Source organism: Pteronotus mesoamericanus, unplaced genomic scaffold, assembly GCF_021234165.1.
Source record: "Pteronotus mesoamericanus isolate MK-2021 breed Mesoamerican mustached bat unplaced genomic scaffold, CSHL_Meso_final contig_24, whole genome shotgun sequence".
Classification (NCBI taxonomy): Eukaryota; Metazoa; Chordata; class Mammalia; order Chiroptera; family Mormoopidae; genus Pteronotus; species Pteronotus mesoamericanus.
The window spans coordinates 9,927,178-9,953,258 of NW_026555100.1; the positions used below are offsets into that span (position 1 = coordinate 9,927,178).

Below are 26,081 nucleotides of genomic sequence, written 5' to 3' on the forward strand. Positions count from 1 at the left end.
GCAAGCGAGAGGCAATCACACATTCATGTTTCTCTTCCTCTCTTTCTCCTTCCCTTCCCCTCTGCATGCATGCATGCATGCGTACATACGTACATAGAAATCACGTCTTGGAATACAGTGGGTCAGTTCCTAAGAGTTTAGGGAAGAGAATGGGATTGGTGGGGAAGAGGCTGGAATTGGTGGGGAGTAGAGCTCCGTGGAATCTGAGAGCTAAGTATAAGGCACAGAAGGCACATATTCAGAAAAACTTCACCATGCTGTTGTACGGCTCCAAAGAAAGAATAATCTGCATTTGGAAAAGGTGGTAGAGGCGGATTGGTAGAGGATTAGACAGGGCAGAAATTGAAATAAATTTAGGTAAATTGAGATGTAGTGAGAAGCTCTGAGAAGACAGAGCTGATTTGAATTTGGTGGGAGATGCAATTTCAGAGGCTCATGGAAAGAGTCAAGAACCAAAGGTTGGTTCTGATAGGAAAGTCAGAAGACAGCCCAGCCCGTTGGGTGGTTATATATCAATGGTCAATACAGGTCAATGGAAGAGGGGCAGCTTTCTGAGTTGGGGGGTTTTGCACCCCGCTGTCTACGCTTCTTCTCTTGGGTCTGACCAGAACGGGCCTGTAAAGCGAAGCCGGCAGCAGTGACGTGGGCCAGGTTGGGTCCGGGTGGCTGCGAGCCCCAGGCCCCACCCCTCGCTTACGCAATTAGCCCGCGCCGCGCCGCCGGCTGTAATTCCGCTCCGCCCGCGCGGCGGTCGGTGCCTCGTAAGCTCCAGCCAGCAATGGCCATGGTCCCCAGCCCTTTTGCAAGTTGAAGACTAAAGCTCCCGACGCGGCCCTGGTCCTGATGGCGGCGGCGGCGGCGGCGGCCCTTGCAGCGGCCGGCGCCCCTCCTGCGATGCCGCAAGCGGCAGGAGCCGGAGGGCCCACAGCCCGCCGAGACTTCTACTGGCTGCGCTCCTTCCTGGCAGGAGGTGGGTGTCCGCCGGAGGGACCCGGCTACGCTCCCGGTGGCAGGGGCAGGTCGGGTGCACGCGGCCGCGAGGACATTCTTGGACAGTGGCTATTTAGTGCCCTGCCAGGTGTTTGTCCTGACCTACCGTAACCTTTTCCTAATAATCGCTTGACCAGTGACAGCGGGATCCTGGGGCGGAGGGGCCTGGAGCTGTCTTGGAGCGGCTAGGAAGGTGATGGGCTGAACCAGGCACCCATTCTTCAGGGCTGGATGCAGGGAAAGTAGGGAGTCTTTTACAAAGATCCCAGGGGTTTCAGTGAAACATGCTGGGCGCTCCTTTCTTTTATAAAGACCATAGGTAACCGAATGTAGAATTGGATTTTGCTGTTTGCTTAAGAGAAAACAAATAGGTTTTAAAATGTGATTGGAAAATTTGTGCAAAACTGTCTATAACCAAAACTGATTCCAACGATTCTAGTAAACTCTGTCACAATCACTTGACAGGTAGCTGGTGCAGCCCTACTTTGGTGTGACTATAGGACCAGAAGGTTCACATTGTCTATCAGGAATTTCCTCTGCCTTCCCATAAAGAGGTGTTTCAGTCCCTTCCATTTCTTCTGATTGTTTGGGGTTGTCATCACTTATTTGTTAAGACTAGGAATTTAAAAAATTCCACTTTATAGGACTTAGAGAAAGATAATAGTTGGATGCTGCAGTAGTGTTAAGAGTTTATTTTGCTGACAGAAAGGACATTCATTTATACAGGAACATTTGAGTGTCTGCTCTGTGCCTCTTATATGTTCAGTGTACATCAGGGAACAAGACAATATCTTGGAGTTTACACTGGTTGTGGAGAAAGACAATAAACACAATGAAAAAGTAACTTACATAGTTTGTTACAAGGTGATTCATCTAATGGGAAGAAGTAAAAAGAAGAATGGGGCAAGGAAATGGAGAGGCTAAGTGAGTGCGCATTAAATAAGATAGTCATGATGAGTCTCATTAAGGGGAATGACACTTGAGCTGACTTGAAGAAGTGAGGCAGGTTAGCAAGTTGATTGCTAAGAAGCAGCATTTCAGAAGGAGAGAAACGCTAAAGCAAAGGCTTCAAAGTAAGAGAGGGCCTCCTCTGTTAAAAGATCAGCAGTGGCTGGAGCTAAGTGGTATTGATGGGAGAAGGAGGTTAGAGACATAAAGGGGGGCAAAAACTGAAGGGCTTTGCATCCTATTGTGAAGACTGTGACTTTTACTTGGAATGAGATTGGGAGTCATTGTAGATCTTGAGCAGAAAAGTGACATGATACGACCTATTTCAAATGGATCACTTTGGCTTCTCTGTTGAGAGAAACTCTAGGGAAGTATATGTGGGAGCAAGGAGACTAGTTTGGAGGTTATTGCAGAAATTCAGATGATAAATAGTGGCTTCGATCATGTAAGTACCAGGAGAGGCAGTGAAAAATTGTGATAAGTAGAATGAATAGCACTTTCTAATAGGTTAGAGATGTGGTAAGAATGAATCAAGAATGACTCGTTATGGTCTGAGCAGTTGAAAGGTTGAAGCACTCACTGGCTGAAATGGGAAGGCTATGGTTGGAGCAGTTTTCAAGAGGGTTGTAGGTGGAGGGGAGATGAGGAGTTCAGTTTTGGACATGTTGCATTTTGTGATGTTGATTAGATATTGAAATAGAGTCATGGTACATGTTGGTGAGGATAGCAGCCAGGACTCTTATGTGCTAATGGTAGTAATGTAAATTGGTACAACCACTTTGGAGAACTAGTTGAGCAGTTATCTGTGAAGCTGAACATTTGTATGCCACATGATTCAGCAGTTACACTCCTAGGTATATCCCAACATACATATTTCTGTTCATGTCTGCAATATTCATGTAATATTCAATAGCCCAAAACCAGAAGCAATCTATGTGCCCATCAGTGTTATAACATATTACCAAAATATGGTGTAATCATACAATGAAATATGCAGCATTGAAAGTGAATAAATTCCTGCCATATATAACAATGTTGATGAATTTCATAAGCATTGAACAGAAGCCAGGCACAAAGCAAGTCATGCTGTGTGATTTTATTTGTATAAAGTTCAAAAACAATCAAAACTAAGTCAGTGCTGTTAGAAGTCAGAAGGCCAATTGGTTATCTCTGAGAAGGAGGGGCAAATAATGATTATGAGAGTAAAGAAAGGACTTCTAGGAAAAGGGAGGAGAAGAGTTGCAGACAGCAGGTATCAGAAACTCTGAGAAGGAACCTTGATTAAGCTTTGTTTTTTTAAGAAGCTTGCATAGTTTTTGTTTGTTTTGTTTTTACATAGTTTTCTTTGTTTTAAAATCAGGTTTATTAAGGTATAATTTATATACAGTAAAATTCACCCTTATTTTAAATGCATTTTCTACTTACAACATTTTCAGTTCACAATGGGTTTATCATGGGGTGAATGTATAACCCCATAGAAAATCAAGGAGTATTTATACACATACGGTTCTTTAGAAAAGAGTCTTAGTGGGCTACTATAACAAAAATGCCGTAATCTGATGGCTTATAAACAACAAACATTTATTTTTCATAGTCTAGAAGTTGGAAAGTCTAAGATCATGCTGTCATCAGGTTCAATGTCCAATGAGGACCTTCTTCCTCATAGACATCACCTTCTTGTTGTGTTTCCACGAGGTGGAAAGGGTCAGTGGTGTTTGGGGCCTTGTTTGTAAGGGCACTAATCCCATGGTTAGTTGAATAGTTGAATCATATTGCATTTTATATAAATAAAGATGCAGAGCCCTCAGGACATAATCACCCCCTAAAAGCCCTACTTCTAAATGCTATCAAATTGGGAATTAGTTTTCAACATGAAATTTTTGGGGGGGGGGGCACAAACAACATAGCAAAAAAGGCTTTTATATATTATCGCCTTAGAAGCATGCCAAGCTGGTAGGGCTGGCCTTGTATGTAGGCAGTTTTGCATTTTACAGTCATGTACATGTCTGTATGGTGGCATGTGGTAGGGACCAAATACATAATTGCTGAATGTATGAAAGAATGATTGAATTTTATGGGTAAAATCTATACAGAAGAAGAGGAGGTTTCTTCAAACAGCCTTACAGTTGAGTAAATAACTTCAAGTGTCTCCATAACCACATTTAGCAAGCAGATTCCCAGTGTTCATCAGGTATTGGGGGACAGATTTACACTCTTTAAACTTATTTTTAAGTATGACATGCCAATTAGTAAGTTACACAGAATGAGGGCCAATGATCTGCACATCACTTTTACTGGGCAGTTTTACTCATGGTGACCAAATAAAAGATTAGAAGGTGTGTGTTGGCTGAACAAATGATTTCCATCTGGAAAGAAATGTTATGCAACATCTCCCTGACCTCTTAAAATTTTTTAGGTATTGCAGGATGCTGTGCTAAAACAACAGTTGCTCCTTTGGATCGAGTAAAAGTTTTATTACAAGCTCACAATCACCACTATAAACATTTAGGTGAGTTAATAGATGCTAAAGATTAGAATGAATGAAAACATTCTCCATCTCCGAACTTGATTTCCATTTGTGAATTACAGTGGAAAAAGAATACAAAAGGGAATTCAAATTTGGGGGCAGATTTTACAAGGGATGTATCTCTTATTCATTTTAATCTTTTTGTTTGCTGTAGTGGTTATAATTGTTTTAGGGTACTGATATCCTCTAAACCAAAATCTTCGGATCATTGAAGTACTACTGTTTGGTTATTGAGGTTAACGTGTCTCATCCTTGACGGACACACATTAATAGCTCAGCCAGATTTTTTTTAAAAGAATACAATCAGGCCGTGACTGGCGTGGCTTAGTTGGTTGGGCATCGTCTGCAAACCAAAACGTCACCAGTTTGATTCCATTCCTGGAACATGCATGGATTGTGTGTTTGGTCCCTGTTTGGGGTGCATTTGGCAGGCAGCTGATTGTGTTTCTCTCGCACATCAATGTTTCTCTCCCTCTCTTTCTCCCTCCCTCTCTCTCTAGAATCAGTAAAACTTTTTTTTTTTTTAATTGCAGTCAGTGATGGAGATAAGTTTATTCCTTTAAACACTTAATTAAATACACCTTATAGAAATCTTAGTACAAGCAGAATCCGATGCAATTTGTATAAAGTTCAAATAAAATATATGGGTAAACTGGCATTGTTAAAAAATATCAAGCCATTAATTGTTATTTAAAACATAAAAATCAGCCATTTAATTAACATGGACAATAATAATAATTCATTGGTATTACTAAGAATTTTTTATAGCCTTTTTGGAGTGCATTTTGGTAAACTCATCAAAAAGATACATACCCTTTGGCCTTGCAATTCTAGTTCTAAGAGGTTATTTTAAGGAACTACTAATCAGAAATATGCTCAAAGATGTATATATGAGAATCAAAGCATTATATGGAATTGTCTAAGTTAAATAAGTATTATTTAAATAAATAAGTCCATATTATAGACTATTTTGCAATTGTAAGTTTTAAAAAAAATATTAATTGACTAGGAACAACATTCATAATGTATTAGTTAATTTTAAAATATTACAAAATGGTGGAATAATTTGCATTTTATATAAATAAACATGTGCTTAGACAAAAGGCTAAAAAGACATATTAACATTAATGGTTAATACTCAGTGGTGAGATTAAATATTTTTCCTCTGAGCTAATTTGTAATACATGTTGAATATACAGATATTTTTTTTTACACTAGAGGAGAAAAGATTTTTTAAAACATTTAATATGTTGCCCTGGCCAGGTAGTTCAGTTGGTTAGCGTGTGGTCCTGTTATGCCAAGGTTGTGGGTTCTGTACCCAGTCAGGGTACATACAAGAAGCAACCAATGAACCTATCAATAAGTGACACGGCAAATCAATGTTTCTGTATCCCTCTTTTTCTCTCTCTCTCTCCTCCTCTCCCCTTACCCCTTCTTCTCTCTCTCTCTAAAAATCAATTAAAAAAATTAATCTGGACAGACACCAAGAAAGAAATTAGGTCAAGGCAACCAACTCATACCACTTCATTGCCTTAGCTTTGTGCTTCAAAGGATAGGAATGAGTGCTCTGCATGATCTATGCCACATCAGTGTAGAAGAAAGATGATTAACAGAGTAGATAAGAATTATTTTTTCGATTGGGTTTTTAAAATGTGATTTTCCTTTAAAAATGTAATGGCTATTTATATTTTATATTAATTGCAGCTCACTTTGTTGTCAGTATTTTTAATATTTAAAATTGAAAGAAAAAAGTTACTACCATCTCTATGTCCAGCAATAAATTCTGTATGTTCACAGTGTGCTCTTCATATATAGAAAGAATCAGACTTTTGAACTTATTAAGAGATTCTATAAAACTGGAAAGGAAGGAAATTATTTTCTTTTGTTATCTAAATTGAGGGTGAAAAGGTACCTGGGTACCTATTACCCAGTATCTTGGAGTGTTTTACAATGAGTCAACATACCAGTGACTGAGCAGGATTGTTTTATTCCTTTAACCTGCTCGCCATGCTGATCTGTGTTGTTTTGTTTCCTAATTTGTAATTATTAGATTACATATTCACATTAGATTTCACGCTCTACAGGGCTGCATGCCATGGCTTGCAGTGTACCCTGTAAGTCATGTAAAATTTGAAATGGAATTCCTGCAGTGGTGTAGTATATGGAATTTCATGTATCTTTAAAATATACAATCTGTAAAAAAAAAAACCCCAAACAGGTATACAAGCCATAAAAAAAGGTATTGTTGGCTTTTTATTTTCTTTAAAATTTTTTTTGGCATTTTATTCTAGATACCTCCTTTTTTATATGTATATATAAACATTTTAAAAATTTTGGTATTTTAAAGCATGAGTTTTCACAGTCAAATTAAAGATGATGTGCAATTGCATAAAACTTCTACTTTAGCTTCTTTTAAAAAATGTGTGAAGCATCCTTTTCTTGGGGTTGTGCTACTGTCCATTGAGCATGTTGTAAGAGCAGTACAGTTAATGCCTAAACAACACATTCACGTCAAGTAGAGCTCTGCTTTACATTGGTGTAATTTTTGGAAAAAAGAGAAAAAAATAAAAAATGTGTGACAATACATTCAAAGCATCAAAAACTACTTTTTATTTTTAATCAAAATTATTGTGGCCAAATGAAAAGGAAGGAGTATGGTAATTAGAATCTCCTTCCCCCAGTTTTGAGTTAGTGTAAAGAATTTTTTCCTGTAACATATTATAAATCTTTCATCTCCATTTAGCTTTTTACAGTCAAATGTGATATAAAAATAGGTAGAATATAAATGTGATATATAGGTAGAATCAAATGTGATATAAAAATAGGTAGAATCAAATGTGATATAAAAATAGGTAGATGAAACATAATAGGATTCTTTAAGAATTTTTACTTTTAATTTTATTCCTTTTACAGGGTATTTTAAACAATTTTTGAATGTATGTTTATACAAGTTCATAATTCAAAAAAGTACAAAAGCAAAATGTCATTACCTGTCCGTGTTCCCTCTTGGAATCAAGGATTTTCCCAAGTTTCTTCCATTTGCTTTCTGCTAATGTGTACATACACAAGCATATGCTCATATTTTACCAAATGTTAGTTCCTTCTAATCCTATCTTGATATTAAGTAAAGATACAGAGAAGGATTTAAATAACACGCAAGCTTCGTATATAGATACATTGAGGATTTGCACCCTACAGGGAACACATATTCTTTCCAAATAACTTTGTAACCTTTGCAAAAATTGGTCCAGTGTTATGTCATAGAGAAAATCTCTGAAATAACTATACATGTTGTCAGATTGGTACTCGATTTGCTGGGATGATCACTTCATAAGTTATATAAATGTCCAATCACTATGTTGTACAACTGAAACTAATATAATATTGTGTGTCAACTGTAGTTGAAAAATTAAAAAAACATTAAAAAGAAATTTCAGCCCTGGTTGGGTGGCTCAGTTGGTTGGAGCGTCAACCCATACACCAAAAGGTTGCAGGTTGGTACTTCAGTCATGGCACATACCTAGGCTGTGGGTTTGATCCTGGGTTGGGGCATGTGCAGGGGCAATCGATCAATGTTTCCCTCTCTCTCCCCTTCCCTCCCCCGTCCTCTCTGTCGCTAAAATCAATAAACATATCCTTGGGTGAGGATTAAAAAAAATAATAATAAAAGAAAGAAAATTTCAGTTTATTTCCCAAAGTGAAAACAGATTGTAGGTTGAAGGAAAATAAACCATACAATTATATCAGTGGATATTTAAAACAATTTGAAAACATTTAATATCCATTTTTCATCTATTTGTTTTTCTCAGTTATTTTATTTTTGGTGAGATTTTCGTAAAAAGCATATGGTTAAATATGGCCTTTTAAGAGAATTTGATACTCTTTGGCTTAAAAAAAATTTTTTTTCCTTTTATTGATTCTAGAGAGAGGGGAAGTGAGGGAGAAAGAGACAGAAACATCGATTTGAGAGAGAAATGCCAATCAATTGCCTCTTGCACCTGCCCCAACTGGGGGCCCAACCGGGAACCCCCAGGCTTGTAACCCCACTGGGAATTGAACCTGTGACCTTTCAGTATGCAGGACAATGCTCAGCCCACTGAGTCACACCTAGTGTGACGCCAGGGCCAGTCTTTGGCTTTTCATAAAGGACTTTGTCATTCAGCTTTTCTTTTTTGCTATCATTGAGTTATTCACTCACATTCTTATTTTATGTTTTCTGTTTATTGTGTCTTTTTTGTTGTCTCCAGTTCCCCTCCCCAGGTCTTTCTTTCCTAGATTTCCTTTTTCTTAAAAGTACTGTATCTATTTTGCCTCTACTAATGGCTTTTCTTAAAATGTTTGTGATAATCGAAGTTTTAAAGAATGATACAGGGTCTGGCTCCTTTTTATTACAGAATCTTTGATTACAAAATCATAAGCATGTAATTTTGAAATATAGCAGTATTACACTCAAGCACACCATATGACATTTTAGATGTAATGTTCAAATTAAAACTAGAAATGATTACACCCACATTATTACTCTACCAACCATACTCAAGCAGGCCTTACTTCGGCCAGTCCCTGTATAATAAACATGTGGACCCACACAGCGCATCACAGTCAGTATGGTTGAAACCTCTTTACTTCCCTTTCATCATCACCAGCCTTCCTGTCCCTACTAGGTAGTCATGTTTCTAAATTTAATTTCCCTTAAATTGTTACAAACGCATTTGAATAAAATTAAACAGGACTTTTGCTCCCTTTTCCTGCAAGGGGACACCATCATTAATAGAATTTCTTTTCTGGGTGTGTTTGTGAATATATTTACTTTTATTATTCATGCATTTTGGGAGAATTTCGTATATTATGTACATAGCCATATGTCAACATAATAGAATTCTTTTTACTAGACCGTTAGTCCATTTAGATACTTGCTTATACAAAAAATTTTTTTTAAATAAACAGATCAGAATTAGATTTATTTATTTATTTTTAAAGATTTTATTTATTTATTTTAAGACAGAGGGGAAGGGAGGGAGAGAAACATCAATGTGTGGTTGCACCTCGCGTGTCCCCCACCAGGGACCTGGCCCGCAACCCAGGATTGGGAATTGAATCACCGACCTTTTGGTTCGCAGGCCAGTGCTCGATCCACTGAGCCATACCAGCCAGGGCTAAAAATATTTTTATGATGTATTTTTTCTTGAATGTTAATAAGTACCTACATGTTTAATTTATGGGAAGGAATCAAAAGTTTACTTACAGTCTAAAATTCAAAATGACCCTAGTGATTTACTGTAATATTTAATCAGATTTTTGTTTGAAAAATTTGGAAAGAAATGTGAATTTAAATGGTTTAATAATGGAAGTATTTAGTGGTATGTTTATTGAAGTCTGTACTGCAAATGGGATTAGTGATTAACCTTAATAAAATAATAAATGTATCAATATATAGGATCAGAATTTAGGCCTTTGTTTATCAGTATTCCTCATTAAAATGTCCTAATGATGAAACTTTGCCCACCCCCCAATTTAAATAGTTTTAATAGTTGTTATTTGTTTCTCTTATTTAGCAGTATTTTTTATTTTTTCTTATCTTCACCTGAGGACATGCTTATTGATTTTTAGAGAGAGGGGAAGAGGGGAAAAGGAGGGAGAGGGAGAGGTCAAACCTGCTAGGAGCGACACTCCAATCAGTGAAGCCACACCAGCCGTGGCAAGCAGCAGTGTTCTTATGTAAAGCAAACCACACAGGCATCTGGGTCAGTCTGGGAAATCTTCCTTCATCCTTCCAGATAGAGTTGATCATCTGCACTGCAGTATATGGACTTTGATTATATGTCTGTTGTTAATATATTTAGATAACTATAGTTTAATATAATTTGTGATAATTGTAAATATAATTTACTGTAATTTGTAGCTGTTCTTGCTGTAATGTTTTATAAATTTACATGAGGTATATTTATATAATTTGAACAAGTGCTATATTTCAAGTAGTATTAACTTACATAGAAATTACTATTCATGTAATTTCTCAAACAAAATTATATTATAAATGATGATATTAGTAATCTTTACCTGTGATGGTCGTGAAAATTTGAATTTAGATAGTTTTCTCTGTTTTAATAGTATTTTTCTTCTAAAAATCTTTCTAAAAATAGGAGTATTTTCTACATTGCGTGCTGTTCCCCAAAAGGAGGGATACCTTGGATTGTATAAAGGGAATGGTGCAATGATGATTCGAATCTTTCCCTATGGTGCAATCCAGTTTATGGCGTTTGAGCATTATAAAACGGTGAACTTTTATTTTGTTTTCTTCTTTTGTGTCCTTAACTATCATACTTAGTTGACAAGGCATTTGCTTTGGCCTTTAAAGTTATTTTGGATGAATGGGTAAAGTTACGCCTTTTTGAAGGAATAAGACTTGTGATAGTTTAAAATTTTAAATATAACTTGGGTTTAGAGTTATCTATTCCAGAATTGTTAGTAATTTTTGAGTAAATTGTTTATATTCACACTTAAGAAAAAGAGCCAAAGTATTCTTCATTTAGATAATAAGTCCATAAAATATCTATAGCTCTTTAATATTTCTTTTGTTAATTGTAGGAGAGGAACATTGTGGCTTTGGATTTTCTTGTTAAATAAAATAGTGAAACCATAGTGTAAAAAAATCTGTTTTTAAGTAATGATCTAAGTTAACAGCTTTTCCCATCTTACTCATTGATCAAATTTCTGTTTTCTAGCTGAGTGAAAGTTTATCTTCTCAAACATCTTTACACAGAAGGGGTTATGTATGTTAAATTTCATAGTGTATATTAAAATGAAAAGGAAACAGTAGAGATGGGAACAATATTGTAAGCTAGTCTGTCAGATAGAATGGATGCCTTCAGTATATGAAGACTTCACTGTCTATAGAAGCATTTTATTCCTGCTACTCCAATTTATACTTTATTTGTGATCACCAACACATAGTATATTTGGTACTTCTAAGCTAGATTGCTTCTGTAAAAATACAAAATTAGAGCAGAGGCTAAACAGAAAATATCTGACCTGTTTATGATATGAAATAACAGTTTCATATAATTGTGTTCATTTCACTCACATTTAATATTTTCTTTTTACTAGTTCTGTAACTCTGTTGAAATAAATTTTCATTATTAAACAGTGAAATGGGTAGCATTTTAAAAATATCTCATTTAATTTGATGTTTTTGGTTTCTAGTTAATTACTACAAAGCTGGGAATTTCTGGTCATGTGCACAGATTAATGGCTGGATCCATGGCAGGTAAGAGGAGTGGGTTTATTTTATTTTTGACAAATTTGTTTTCTATTAAAATAATTTGGTTTAGGTGATATGTGTGACATTGATTAACAACATACATTTCTTTCTATATTCAATTATATATGAAATTGTTAATATCCCAACTCAAAGACAGTATTTTACAGCGGGAGATGTTAAGGAATCATCTAAACTTACAACTATATGGAAAACATACATTTCCTTTGACAATTCTCCTGAACATATTCATTTACTTCTTTCAAAAAATTTAAAAATTATACTGACTAGAGTAACACCTACTCCTTTATAATGAAAGTAGTATCACTCCCTAGAAGCCATCACTGTTAACAGTCTTATGTATGCTTTTTTCTAATACTACTCTGTAGAAGAACTTTTCTTTTAGTTATCTGTGTGTGTGTGTGTGTGTACGTGTGTGTGTGTGTATACACAGACCTTATTTTGTAAAAGGATTATGGTATAGTTTTTTTCTTTTAGAGGTCAAATTTCTTTCTTTCTTTTAGAACTGTGTTGCATTCTAAGGTATGACTGTACCATGATTTATTTAATCAGTCTCCTATTGATTGACATCTGGTATATTTTCAATTTTTTTTCACAAAGAACACATTGTATTTTTGTGACCATGTCTATAGAATACATTTTGAGAAGAAAACTTACTTGATGTATGCAAGAATATACATATTAATTTTGATAGGATTTGACAAGCTGATCTCCATAATGCTTTCAACAGCCTTCTCCCCTACATTCCATACCAACACTGATTGTTATCAAATTTTTTTTTAGTATATTTTATTGATTATGCTATTACAGTCCTCTCAGTTTTTCTCTCTTTGCCTCACTCTGCCTGGTAAACCCTTTCCCTCCAGCAGTTACCACCCCGCCCCCCGCCCCGCCCCCCACCTCCGTTCATGTCCATGGTTTGTGCATATAAGCTCTTTGGCTTCTTCATTTTCTATACTATTCTTAACATCCTCCTGTCTATTTTGTATCTACCAATTATGCTTCTTAATTCCTGCACCTTTCTCCCTATCCCTTCTCCCTCCCAGTTGACAACTGGAGATTTGAAGATCCAAATGATCTCCATATCTATGATTCTGTTCCTGTTCTGGTAGTTTGCTTAGTTAGTTGGGTTTTGTTTTGTTTTTTGTTGATTTTATTTACTTATTTTTAGAGAGAAGGGGGGAGAGAAAGAAAGGGAGAGAAACTTTAGTGTGTGGTTGCCTCTCATGCGCCCACAATTTAGGATCTGGGCCACAACCCAGGCATGTGCTCTGACGGGAAATTGAACTGGCGAGCCCTTGGTTCACAGGCCAGCGCTCTCTAATCTAGTAAGCCACACCAGCCAGGGCTGTTTTTCTGTTTTTTAGATTGAGTGAGTGATAGTTGTGAGTTTGTTGTCATTTTAATGTTCATAGTTTGATTTTTTTTCCTTAAATAAGTCCCTTTACCATTTCATGTAATAATGGCTTGGTGATAATTAATTCCTTTAGCTATACATTGTCTGGGAAGCACTTTATCTGCCCTTCCATTCTAAATGATAGCTTTGCTCAATAGAGTTACCCAGGTTGTGGGTCCTTGCTTTTTAATTTTGAATATTTCTTGCCAGTCCCTTCTAGCCTGTAAAGTTTGAGAAATTCAGCTGACATGGGAACTCCTTTGTAGGCTACTCCCTGCTTTGCTTTTGCTGCTTTTAAGATTCTCTCTTTATCTTTAACCTTTGGCATTTTAAGTATGATGTGTCTTGGCGTGGTCCTCTTTGGGTCCATCTTGTTTGGGACTCTGAGTTTCCTGGACTTGTATGTCTATTTCCTTTTCCAGACAACGGAAGTTTTTATTTATTATTTTTTCAAATATGTTTTCAATTTCTTGCTCTTCCTCTTCTGCTTCTGGCACCCTATGATTCAGATGTTGGTATATTTAAAGTTGTCCTATAGGTTCCTTAGCCTATCCTTGTTTTTTTGAATTCCTGTTTCTTCTTCCTGTTCTGGCTGAATGTTTATTTCTTCCTTTTGTTCCAAATCGTTGATTTGAATCCTCACTTCCTTCCCTTCACTGTTGGTTCTCTGTATATTTTTCTTTATTTCACTTACTGTATCTTTCATTTCTTCCTTTATTTTATGGCTGTATTCACTGAGTTCTATGAGCATCCTGATTACCAGTGTTTTGAACTCTGCATCTGATAGCTTGGCTATCTCTATTTCGTTTACTTATTTTTCTGAGGTTTTTTTCTGTTTTTTCATTTGGGCCGTATTTATTTACCTCTTCAATTTGGCTGCCTCCCTGTGTTTGTTTCTGTGTATTAAGTAGAGCTACTTTTACTCCCTTAGTAGTGTGGCCTATGTAGAAAAGGCACCTGTAAATTGTGTATGGCAGAGCCTTAGGTAATTGCCAGGGCGGGGCAATCCACTTCACCCTTTGTGGCTGTGTGTGTGTTGGGGGAGAGAGGCTTGGTGAGGGGTCAGTGCTGCTGCCTGGCTTTTGGAGGCCTGCTGGGCACTCACTCAGCTTCTAGTCACTTCATCTACCTCCCAGGTGTGGTTGGCACCCTGCCAACTGCTGCTGTGGGTTTTGTGTATGTTCTAAGCCTATGCAGGCCCTTTAAGCAGCAAAAATCCAGCAGTTTCTTCTGCTGCCCCAACCACCACTGGCTTTTACAGCCAGAGGTAATGGCAGTTTATCTTCCTGGTGCTGGAATGCTGGGCTGTGTGGTCTGGCCTGGGGCGGGGATCACTTGCTCCCAAGGTATCCCTCCTGATTTTTATTCACCATACATGCATGTGAGACCACCTGTTCTACCACTGGTACTGCTGCCTCTCTGTGCTGCACAGCATCCTCTCTGCCCCGCTTTGCTACTCTGCCCATCCTACCCATCTGGATAAGTGTGACTTCTTTAAATCCTTGTTTGTCAAACTTCCAGACAGCTGGATTTTCTGATAGTTCTGGATTTTCTGACAGTTCTGGGTGTATTTGTTTTTGAGCTCTGGTTGTGATTCTTTCTATGCAAGAAGGCAAAGCATGTCTACCTATGCCTCCATCTTGACCTGAAGTCCCCTTATCAATTTGGTTTTTTTTAAGATTTTATTTAATTTACTTTCAGGGAGAGGGGCAGAGAAGGAGAAAGAGAGGGAGAGAAACACCCATGTGCAAGAAGTACATTGATCAGTTGTCTCTTGCACGCCCCCAACTGGGGACCTGGCCCCGCAACCCAGGCATATGTCCTGACTGGGAATCAAACCAGCGACGTTTTGGTTCACAGCCAGGCATTCAGTCCACTGAGCCACACCAGCCAGGGCTCACCTTTGATTTCATTGGGTTTTCATCATTGCTATAATTTGAGAATAAAACAAATGATAGGAAAGATATATATATCTTTATATATGTATTATATATGGATATATATAGATTTATATCTTTATGTGTATTTTGTATTTGTCAAAATACGTATATATATCTTCTATATATATAATATGATATAATGATAGGGAAGAGATATATATGTGCCAAAAAATTTCTTACACATTTAAGTTTTTACTTTTTTCCAGGTATGACAGCAGTTATCTGTACTTACCCTCTTGACATGGTTAGAGTACGCTTAGCATTCCAGGTGAAAGGGGAACACACCTACACAGGAATTATTCATGCTTTCAGAACAATTTATGCAAAGGTACATATTTACTTTTTTCATCTATATAACATGTTATTTTATATTTAGGGAAATATTTTGAATGTTATCTAAATAATTATTTTATTTATAAGTAATTAATAATAATTACAAAAACACATCTGTGTTTCAAGATTGGTGCCAGAATAATTTTTTTATTATAATGTATGCTTTTGTTCTTTGATGTTTAGCATATTGAAAGCAATGTAATCTTCTTTTCTTCACTCAAAAGGAAGGCGGTTTCCTTGGATTTTACAGAGGCCTGATGCCTACTATATTAGGAATGGCTCCCTATGCAGGTATGTTTCAAATTTGACAGAATCTTTTTTTTCTTTATTCCTTCTCAGAATGATTTTAAAGTTTAGTATTTTATATCTTAGTCACTCCTCTGTCAGGATTACTATTTTTTCCTCCTGAAGAGGAACTGTTCGACATAGCCCATTTACTCAGCAGCCAGTCCCTTCTTTCCCCAGTGATCTTCAGAGCTACTTTTTAGAACAATAATAGAATGCAGTTTTCTAATGTCTTTATATTTGGTAGGACAAGTCCCTTGACTTTATGCTTTTTTTGTTTCCCAGGAATGTAAGAACTATAGATATTTTGCTATTCCACATTAGAATCAGGTTTTGATGTTGTACAGGAAACTTGTTTGGATTTTGAATGAAATTTCATACAGTTTTTGGACATTTCTGCTAGATATAGTATTGAAACCTTATAAGCTTTGTAGTATTTTTTAGAAAATTACATTTTATGTTTATCGCTTGATTTAATTTTTATGCGATCTTAACAACTTGCTGTTAAACTACTTGTTGATATCATAGCCAGCTACCATGTTACTTGTAGATGTTTTGAGTTTTCTGTGTGGGCAGTCATATCCTGTGCAAATAATATTATGTTTCTTACTTCATTCTAATCCTTATTTTTTAAAAATTTATTTACATTTGTTCTGTCTTACTATACTAGCTAAGGACCTACAGTGCAGCAGTGAATAAAATGGATAATTCTGGGAACTTTGGCTATTACTGACTTTAAAGGGAATATTTCTAACACTTCATTTAGTATAATGTTTACTGTAGTGTATAGTTATTATCATGTTGAGGAAGTTTTGATAAGAATTTTTATCTGAATCAGTGTTGAATTTTATCACATGCCCTTTTCTGTATTTACTGAGGTGATCACATAGTTTTCCCCTTTAATCTGTTAATATGGTGAATGATATTAATGGATGTTCTAATGTCAACCCAAATTGATTGTGATATAATCTTTTTATATCCTGTTGGATTCAATTTGCTGTTTTTATAAGTGTTACATTTATATTTGTAAGTGAGATTACTTTGTAATTTTCTTTTCTTGTAATATCCTCAAGGTCTCATAGAATGAATTAAAGAGTATTTCTTCATTTTCCATCCTCAGGAAGAATCTGTATAAAATGATTACAGTTATCTGTCTCTTGAGTTTGAATTATAGGATGATTTTTAAATACTGGTTTAATTTCTTGAATGACTGTAAGGCTGTTCAGGTTTTTGTGAGTCATTTTTGGTAATTCATAGTTTTCTTTACCATTATGAACTTGACTGTTTTGTGCTAGTTTTCAATTTTTTTTAAAAGGTTTGCCTTATTTTTTTCATATCCATTCTATCTATAGTTGTGTCCCACTTTTCATTTTGTTTTTTTTTCTAGCTTACCTTTATTTACCATTTCATTAATTTTTGTTCATGTCTTAATTATCTTCTTTCTCTGGGTTTATTCTTCACTTGGATGCTTATCTAATTAACTTTCAACCTTTAGATTTTTTCCCCCTAGTATAAGCATTTTTTTCCCTAAATATTGCTTTAGCTGCATTCACTGAGTTTATTTCATTTGTTTTTACTTAAAATTTGGAAATTTTAAACATTCAGAAGTACTATGTACCTATCACTTAGCTTCAATAGTGATCAACTCATGGCAAATCTTGCTTTATCTAACCCCTGATTACTCCCTCCACCCTCATTTCAAATTGTTTTAAAGCAAATTGGCTTTATTTCATCCACAATATATCTGTAGTTAGTTCTTTATGCTTTTCTTAAAAGCATGGCTACGTACCATTTGAAACTTGAAAAAGAATTCTGAGTTTCATGTAGTCATTGTTCAGATTCCCACCCATCTCATAATTATTTTTTTCTCCATATCCAAGTTAATATTTGCCTGGTATATCTTTTTTTCATCCTTTTTATTTTCTGCTTTTTCATGTCTTTATGTTTTAGGTATTTCTTTTGTAATCATCACATAGCTAAGATATTTTATTTAATCCAGTCTATAAAATATTTTAATTGTCAGTTCACTTGATGGTTATTATGATTCCTGATATATTTGGACTTGTTCCTGTATCTTGCTACTTGATTTCTATGTGTTGCTTTTCTTTTTTTTTACATTTCTTTCCCATCTTGTTTGCTTATTTTTATGAATCCTTACTCCCTTATTCTTTATAAATATACAAATTTATTTTCCTCCTCCTGTGCTTGGAGGTCTTTAATTATGAGCTTATTACTTGATCTTAATATCTGAGTTTCAGATTGAATGATTCCTTCTTCTGCAGGACCAATGAGGAACCATTTCAATGGCTTTACTGCTATTGGCGTCAATATGTAGTCATTCCACTACTCTCATGGGCCCACAACTCCCAAGTGGGCTTATATTTTTGGGAAGTGGTGGTTCTGGGCATTCTTAGATACCTTATACTTTTTGCAGTGGATATAGTTGTTCTGCAGTGACAAAGTCCCTCCGAATACCCATCCTGCCATTATGCTGGAAGCAGAACTCTAATTTTTTGTTACATTTTCTTCTCATTTTTGTTTTAATTTTCAGTTTTTAAAATATATTTTACACAGTTATATGTGCATATATAATTTCTTAATTCTTCCCAATTTTCCAAGTATTTTTTATATTTTTGAAGTCTTTAAAAACATCATTTTTATTCATTGTATCATATTTTATTAACTATGACTCCACATCATTTAGGTAGTTCTATTTTTTTCCACCTATGTTTCAGTTGCTATGAACTCTCTTGTCTTGAGCTTTTTCTGTGTTTAGATTAAGTCCTTGGACTAGATTTTCCAACTATAAGTGTATGACTATTCCAAAATTGTATATCATCATTTCCAAATACTATAAAATTATAAGAATTTTGTATAAAGAATAAATGCATGTATTGAGGTATTATCCTGGCCTGGATTTCTGTTAGTGCTTATTTGTTCTTAAGCATCAAGTATCTCTTTAAATATGTTTTTAAAATTTAGTAGATATCAGGATATCGTGAGCAATGTTTAGGTGATAGGAATGTTTGAATTCTATTCTTGATTTTATTAATATACGGCTTTAATGGGTCTATTATAAACTCATGTAAATTTTCAGCAATACCAACTTCATATTACCAATAACTTAATTCAATATTTATTTGATTTCATGTGTCTTGCGAGCCAATATGAACATTTCTCTCCTGGTCCCAACTCTTTCTTGGAGACAAAATTAGATACTCAGTTAAAATAGCAATGCTTTGGCAGCTCTGAATTTTTTGCCTCTATCTTACATTATCACCATTATTGTTATTATAAATAGAAGTTATCATATTTACTTGTAATTATTAATCATGAATTTAATATTTATTCATGGGAAACAATGGAAAATAGTTTAATTCTATTCCTATATAAGGTGGCATTAGACTTGTCAATGCCTTTATTCAGTGAACTGAACTATTTATATTAGTGTGTGCAAAACCAATGCTATAATTTTTTATAAGTGCTAATTATGTTGTCTTTATGTTAATTATAGGCATTAATTATTTTTTTATCTTAAATTAAGCCAAACATCAGGAAACAGGAAATGCATAGTTAGTTCCTTGAGTTAATTGGTTATTTTGTAAGATTGGTATCTTTTCACAGCTCATGTTCTGTTAAGCACCGTGGTGAATTTATATTTTGTTTTTCAGGTGTTTCATTTTTTACTTTTGGTACCTTAAAGAGTGTTGGGCTTTCCCATGCTCCTACCCTTCTTGGCAGACCTTCATCAGACAATCCCAATGTCTTAGTTTTGAAAACTCACATAAACTTACTTTGTGGTGGTGTTGCTGGAGCAATAGCACAGACAATATCGTAAGTTTCTTCATCAACTTAATTGAGTCAAATTACCCAATTCTGATATTTAGCATTGGTTAATCATTTTTTCTAATAGGATATTAGAACACAGTATTCCTTGCAAAATATAAGTATTAATTTAATACATTTTTTCAGATGTGCCTGCACTTTTAGCATGTTATAAATAATTTAGTGCCAAATTAACCAAATTAGTGAAACCACCCAAATTCCTGTGGATTCATTCAGAAGTAAGATAGAAACACTAAGTATAGTCTTCATCTATATTTTCTCATGAATTTGCTTTGCCTGTATGAAATTTCTGAAATTTGAGCCATTTAATGTGTTTGTGTGCGCAAGTAGGCACAACTTCTCTTGCACTAAAATATTGAAGGCCTGCTTTGTCAGACAGTGTACAAGGCATTGGGAGGTTTACTAAAGGAAAAACAGTTATTGCCTCAAGAAGCCTGTACTCTTATTGAGACGATAGCAATACAGTGGAATTATATATCAACCTAAGTTCTAGTGCAAACATAAAGGTTTTACTATATTGTAATTGGAAAGGTGGCTTCAAAGAATTTCTCTAGACCAAGAGAGATTGAGTAGATGAAATAAAAAGAGGCTGGAACACTAGGAAGCAGGAACTTTTCAGGAATAGGAAGAAAAGCTTTCTATGAATGAGTATCGTGTAAAACAGAAGACAATAGGAAGTGGTAGTGTCACAAACTCAAAAAAGAATATCCAATGGAAAAAGAAAAGTCAAAGTAAGATAAGTACTGAAAAGTAAGTTTTTCATTGGATTTTACAATTAAGTATTAGCTTTTGTGAAAGCAAATGTGGTGTACTTGTGTGAGGGAGCAGATCATATGAGGGAAAAGAAGAAAATGGGTGTCTGATTTACTTTTGGAAACCTGGCTGTTGAACCTTGTTCATTTGCAGAGACATGATCACCTCTGGCTATTCTAACTCTCTTCTTGGTTTTATTGCCATTTTCCTTTGTTACTTACTTCCAGCTTATATCCTTAGAATCTGTCTTCTCTTTCCCACTTATCATAATCTCTGTATTCTATACCCATTGATTCTTAACAGATCCATTGGCTCCTTCTCAGGCCTTTTACCTTCCTTCCAATCGTTCTAGTTCCTTGGTTTTTGTAACAGTGCCCTTTCTTGGCTATCATTCTCTCTAACTCTCCCTTTTCTGGTACTTTGCTGATTCGTGTCTTCGTCTTCCTACCCGTCTGTGCCAGTTTTTAAAGGCCCAGCCAGACGTTAGTCCTTCACCCTTCCCTTAAATAGCCAGAATAGCTCATCCATCTTTATGGCTTTATAAAGATAACCGGTTCTCTACAGATAACCAGTTCTACTTAAATCTCCATTGTTAACTCACTATTACTTCTCTGGCAAGCTCTGGGATGTTTCTACTTGGACTTCTGCAGTTAGTGCCGACTCTGTAATTCAGATATTTCCTCTTTGTGACACTCAGCTTCCCAACTTTCCTATTTGTTATTGATAAACAATAATCTTCTAGTCATGATAATGCCTCGGAATCATTTCTTACATTTTACATATCTATATATTCACTAAGTCTTACTATTTTTTACTCCAGACCATTTGTCTACAGTGCTATTTTCTTTCTTCCTCATTGTTATTTCCTTAGTTCCGATCCTTGTACCTTATCTTCTTACATTGTCCTTTATACGAATCATCTTCTACCCACATACATCTTTTCCTGCTTAGAAGCTGAATCCTTCAGGTTGAGGTTTTGGTCCCTTTATCCCCATAAAGTTTTTTCCTCTCCTCACACCCCGTTAAAAAATAATTCCTGGAGATGCCATTGAAGTACATAGGGAGTTTCAACAGTTGGTAATGTTATTTCTTGAGCTATTTGGTTTGTATTTTTTTCAATTATAACTATTTCATAATAAGTTTAATGTATACAAAAGTATGTAATTATTTTTGTCATGTATCACTTATGTATATATAAGGTACCATGGAGAACTTTGAGTTAGAAAGTAGAAAGCAGCTTTTTGACACTATAGAATGTTTCTTAAACTCAAGTTTTTAATCTTTTTAAAAAAGATTTTATTTACTTATTTTTAGAGAAAGGGGAAAGGAGGGTAAAAGAGCAGGAGAGAAACATTGATGTGCCAGAGTGACATCAATTGGCGAATGTTTCTTAAACTCAAGTTTTGATTCTTTTTAAAAAAGATTTTATTTACTTATTTTTAGAGAAAGGGGAAAGGAGGGTAAAAGAGCAGGAGAGAAACATTGATGTGCCAGAGAGACATCAATTGGCAACCCCCCATAGACCTCCAACCAGGGACCTGGCCCACAACCTAGGCATGTGCCCTGACTCAGAATCGAGCCAGTGACCCTTTGGTTCACAGGCCAGTGCTCAACCCACTGAGCCACACCAACCAGGGCCCCAATCTTCTTATCTTAATGTTGGGATAATAGTACCTACTTTATGCAATTGTTGTGAAGATGGAATGAGATAATGTACATAAGTTGTTTAGCACAAGATCTAACATTATTAGTTAATATTAGCAAAGTAAAATTCCAAAAAATCACCTGAGATCCTACTCCAAAGAGAGATTACTTTTGTATATTTCATTTCAGGTAATCTTTACATAGAATTTTCTCTGTCCTCCAAATGTAATTATCTGTATTGTTCATTATAGCCCTAAAAGAAATTTATTTTTGTTGGTCTACTATATACAGGGCGACTTGGTGAATATTCTTATATTAGTGGTTCTCAGCTTGGGTGCTTTTGTCTCCAGTGAACATTGATTAATGTCTGGAGACATTGTGGTTGTCACAGATGGAGATGTGCTACTGGTTTCTAGTGAGTAGAAGCCAGGGATGCACCTGACAATCTTACAATACACAAGATAGCCCTTCACTACGAAGAAGTATCCAACCCAAAATGTGAGTAGTACCAAAGATGAGAAACCCCATCTTAGGGCTACAACTGTGAAAAACACCCAATTTGTTTTCTTCAGGAAGTGGCATTTAATCTGACCTTAAGGGATGAATAACAATTGATATTGTGATAGGAGTAAAGAATGATCTAACCTGAGGGAACAACATAATCAAATGCCAGGAGACCTCTGTATTGTTATTTAATTGTATTCATGTTCCTGCATCCTCACTCCCAAACATAAGAGAATAGGAACACATTATTTCTTAGCCTATATAGGGCTTTGTATTCAATAATTGTTAAGCAGAAAATTAAAAATAATTTTTAAGTCCTGCCTTTTTCTTTTTTTAGCTACCCATTTGATGTAACTCGTAGGCGAATGCAATTAGGAACTGTTCTTCCAGAATTTGAAAAGTGCCTGTAAGTTCTCCATTTATCATTGTTCATTTTCTTTAGGAAATATAATGTTTAAAGTAAGTAGGGAGATAAGATTGTGTCTTACCTGTAGTCTAGAACACCCATTTTAACTTCCATAGTTTAATTATAAGGTTTTAATTCAGGTCCCAGTCTTCCTATTAAAATTTTCACTTTAGAGCAGCTCTCTGTTAAATAGGAATAGAACATGAGCCACGTTTGTATTTAACAATTTTCTGGTAACCACATTAAAAAATGTATAAAAATAAAGATGAAAATAAAAAAAAAAATTGTTTTAAAGATTTTATTCTTTTACTTTTAGAGAGAAGAAGAGGGAGAAAGAGGAGAGAAACCTAAATGTGTGGTTGCCTCTCATGTGCCCCCCTACTGGGGACCTGGCCCACAACCCAGGCATGTCCTGTAGACTGGGAATCTAAACAGGACCCTTTGGTTTTCAGGCTGGCATTCAATCCACTGAACCACACCAGCCAGGGATAAAAAAAACTTGTATTTAACCTAAGATGTCTAAAATACTATAACTTAAACCTCTCTATAGTTTACATCCTGTTTTTATCCTAAGCGTTTGAAAGCCAGGACGGTGTTTTACATTCACAGCATATTTCAATTTGAAGTTGCCACATTTCAAGTGCCCAGGATCCACATATGACTAGTAGCTGCCATTATTGTACAGCACAGCTCTAGAGTTCTCTATATCTATAGATATTAATATTTAGAATCATTCTGTTTCATTGGCGATGTGTTGTCCCTTAGGGGAAGAGCAGAATATTTGTTCAGGACCCTAAATTGCTTTTGTTGGCCCAACCAAATTTTTTGAAGATTTCAGTCCATATTGCCTACTGAAAGGTAAAGGCAAAACCCACAATATTGGTTTGAAAGGAAAAAGAACATCATTAGAAACAAGAAAGTCTTTATTGCTGAAATGTGAAAGATGGTTCTTAAAGCCTTAGTTCTATGACCACCTGCTGTATCACTTCTCGGCCTTTTGGCTAAGATCAAGTGTATAACCACCTGCTAGTTATAGTATAAAACTGGAGCTGAAGTGAAAGCTTAAAGGACAACTCCTTACATCCTTTAAAAAGACTATAACAATATTTCAGATGTTATTATGAAATAGTGTTATTTGTACTAGTTTAGAAATCGCTGCTGCTTTATTGTGAGTTTTTAGCTTGTTTTAGCACTTGCCTTCCAAAAACTATTTAAGATAGCATTTTAGCTTCTTTTAAAAATGGTTTTATGGATCTAAAATTGTCTCTTCGTGAGTGGGCCTAAAGTTGTCATCATTTAACCATTGTCTTTCAGTACCATGCGGGAGACGATGAAGTACGTCTATGGACACCATGGAATTCGAAAAGGATTATATCGTGGTTTATCTCTGAACTACATTCGCTGCATTCCCTCTCAAGCAGTGGCTTTTACCACATATGAACTTATGAAGCAGTTTTTTCACCTCAACTGAAAAAAATATTATGATTTCCTTCCCTTAACAAACTCTCAGAAGGAGAAATAAAATGTTACTTTAATTTTGAGGAGAACATTACTTGAAGGGGGACATTTACCCTGTCACAGGAACCACTGGTATTTAGTACTTGATGTTTTTTATTCATCACAAATCAAGAATGCTTGCTACACCTTTGATGCCAAAAGCTATACCATTAAACACTGAAAAAAAAATGCCTAAACTGATGCTGGCTAATCAGTTAGGTTATTTGAAATGATTTAAAAGTGTTATTTGGAAGTAGAACTAACTTAAAATGGGATTCAAAAGGTTGCCATTAGCTTATAATGCTGTTCCAAACTTTTAATTGTAATCATGATTTGCAAAGACTCTACTATTGGTTATAATAAACAGGCTTAGCAGCAGAATGATAAGAACTGACCTTTAAGTTACATAAACCATAGCTTAGAAGCCAGCATTGGAATATTACTATTTGTCTTCTTAAAACTGCTCCATTGGATAAAGGGACAAACTCTTTTTCTCTTCATTTAAAAAATTGTATTGAAAAGTAGTCACATAGACACTCAACAATAAATGAAGAATTTTCAGGTATTGGTCAAATGTTATTACCAGGTATTATGACTGATTTAAATATTTTTAAAAGTCAGTGTATTTTCCAAAGGCAGCAATAGTAAATACTGACTATCTGCTCTAAAAACAGTTTAGCATTATAGATTTGTTTTGTTAAATGATTTGGTGTAAACTAGAAAATTTATTTAAGTGGACCATGAAATATCCATTAATATAGATGTGAATGTCAAAGACTGTTTTTGAAGTATTGTCATGATACGTACATCAACTAGTTCTTCCATGTAAAATAATTTTAGTGCAATATAAACTTAAGTAGCAGTGTAAAAATGATTTGAATTTCTGTCCTTTATATTAAAATGGTTTAAAATGTAAGAATTCCATTTATTGTGTTTAGAGTACTTTTTATGTTTTATTATAAGCATGACAGAAATGGGAGGGAAACAGTTATAGTTTTGTCCTCAGAAATAGCGATTTGTAGAATTGATGTGTATTTAAGACATTATAAAAGTAAGTTGAAAGTGGTGTTCCTGCTTCAATTTTTATTTTTGCATAAAAGATGTCTTGTCTCACCTTGGTAAAAATTAGATGAACTGGTTTCATTTTCAAAGTCTTTATTTTCAAATAAATATGTATCTTTGTGTGATTTATGAGTGTGTAAGTTTAGGAATACCTGTGTTCCTAAAACTGTTATTTAATTTTAATTTTTTTTTCCTTTTTATTGAATTTATTGGGGTGACACTGGTTAAAAACATTATACAGGTTTCAGGTGCACAGTTCTACAACACATAATCTGTACACTATTGTGTGTTCACTGTCCCAAGCCAAGTCTCTGTCCATCAGCATTTTTCCCCCATACCCTCCTCCACTCCCGCCCCCCGCCCTGTAATCACCCCAGGCCCTCCACCCCGACAGCTGCTCTCTCTCTATGAGTCTGTCTCTATCCTAAAACTATTTTGTATATTTTAATTTCTGGATTACACTGTAGCTAAATATTGTTATCAAATCTCAAGATAATTTAAATGTATAAAAATAAGTATCTCAGTTATCAATAAAAAGGACAAAATATTTTTAAAATACATTTGTGTTCTTTGTCTTTTATAGAATACATAGGATATTAAAAGTACATTGTATTCATATTTCAACACTTTTAATTATTTACATTATTAAAGTATAAATGTTAACATAAGCA

The 26,081-nt window shown here is 35.2% G+C and overlaps 1 protein-coding gene and 1 non-coding gene across 3 annotated transcripts; both read left to right on the forward strand.

Annotated features, from left to right (window-relative positions):
• Window positions 1-792: 792 nt before the first annotated feature.
• On the forward strand, window positions 793-25,930 carry SLC25A16 (solute carrier family 25 member 16). Of its 2 annotated transcripts, none has more exons than XM_054572707.1 (9): window positions 793-970; window positions 4,355-4,447; window positions 10,609-10,742; window positions 11,669-11,732; window positions 15,287-15,408; window positions 15,638-15,704; window positions 19,370-19,532; window positions 22,783-22,851; window positions 24,138-25,930. In XM_054572707.1, the coding sequence occupies exons 1-9, from the start codon at window positions 844-846 to the stop codon at window positions 24,289-24,291; spliced, it is 993 nt and encodes a 330-aa protein (XP_054428682.1). In that variant the 5' UTR covers window positions 793-843; the 3' UTR covers window positions 24,292-25,930. The 2 variants fall into 2 exon arrangements, with proteins under 2 accessions (XP_054428682.1, XP_054428681.1); XM_054572706.1 differs by having other exon boundaries at window positions 24,166-25,930.
• Window positions 6,893-7,018, forward strand: LOC129070074 (U4atac minor spliceosomal RNA). The gene has a single exon (XR_008529086.1). It is a non-coding gene; the product is annotated as a U4atac minor spliceosomal RNA (small nuclear RNA).
• Window positions 25,931-26,081: the final 151 nt, after the last annotated feature.

Excerpts from the sequence above, each read along its gene's own strand:
- SLC25A16 (XM_054572706.1), top strand. The coding sequence starts at position 844 with ATGGCGGCGGCGGCGGCGGCGGCCCTTGCAGCGGCCGGCGCCCCTCCT. Across the intron at positions 4,448-10,608 it reads TCACCACTATAAACATTTAG|GAGTATTTTCTACATTGCGT; the intron begins GTGAGTTAATAG and ends TTCTAAAAATAG. Across the intron at positions 15,705-19,369 it reads AGGAATGGCTCCCTATGCAG|GTGTTTCATTTTTTACTTTT; the intron begins GTATGTTTCAAA and ends TTTGTTTTTCAG.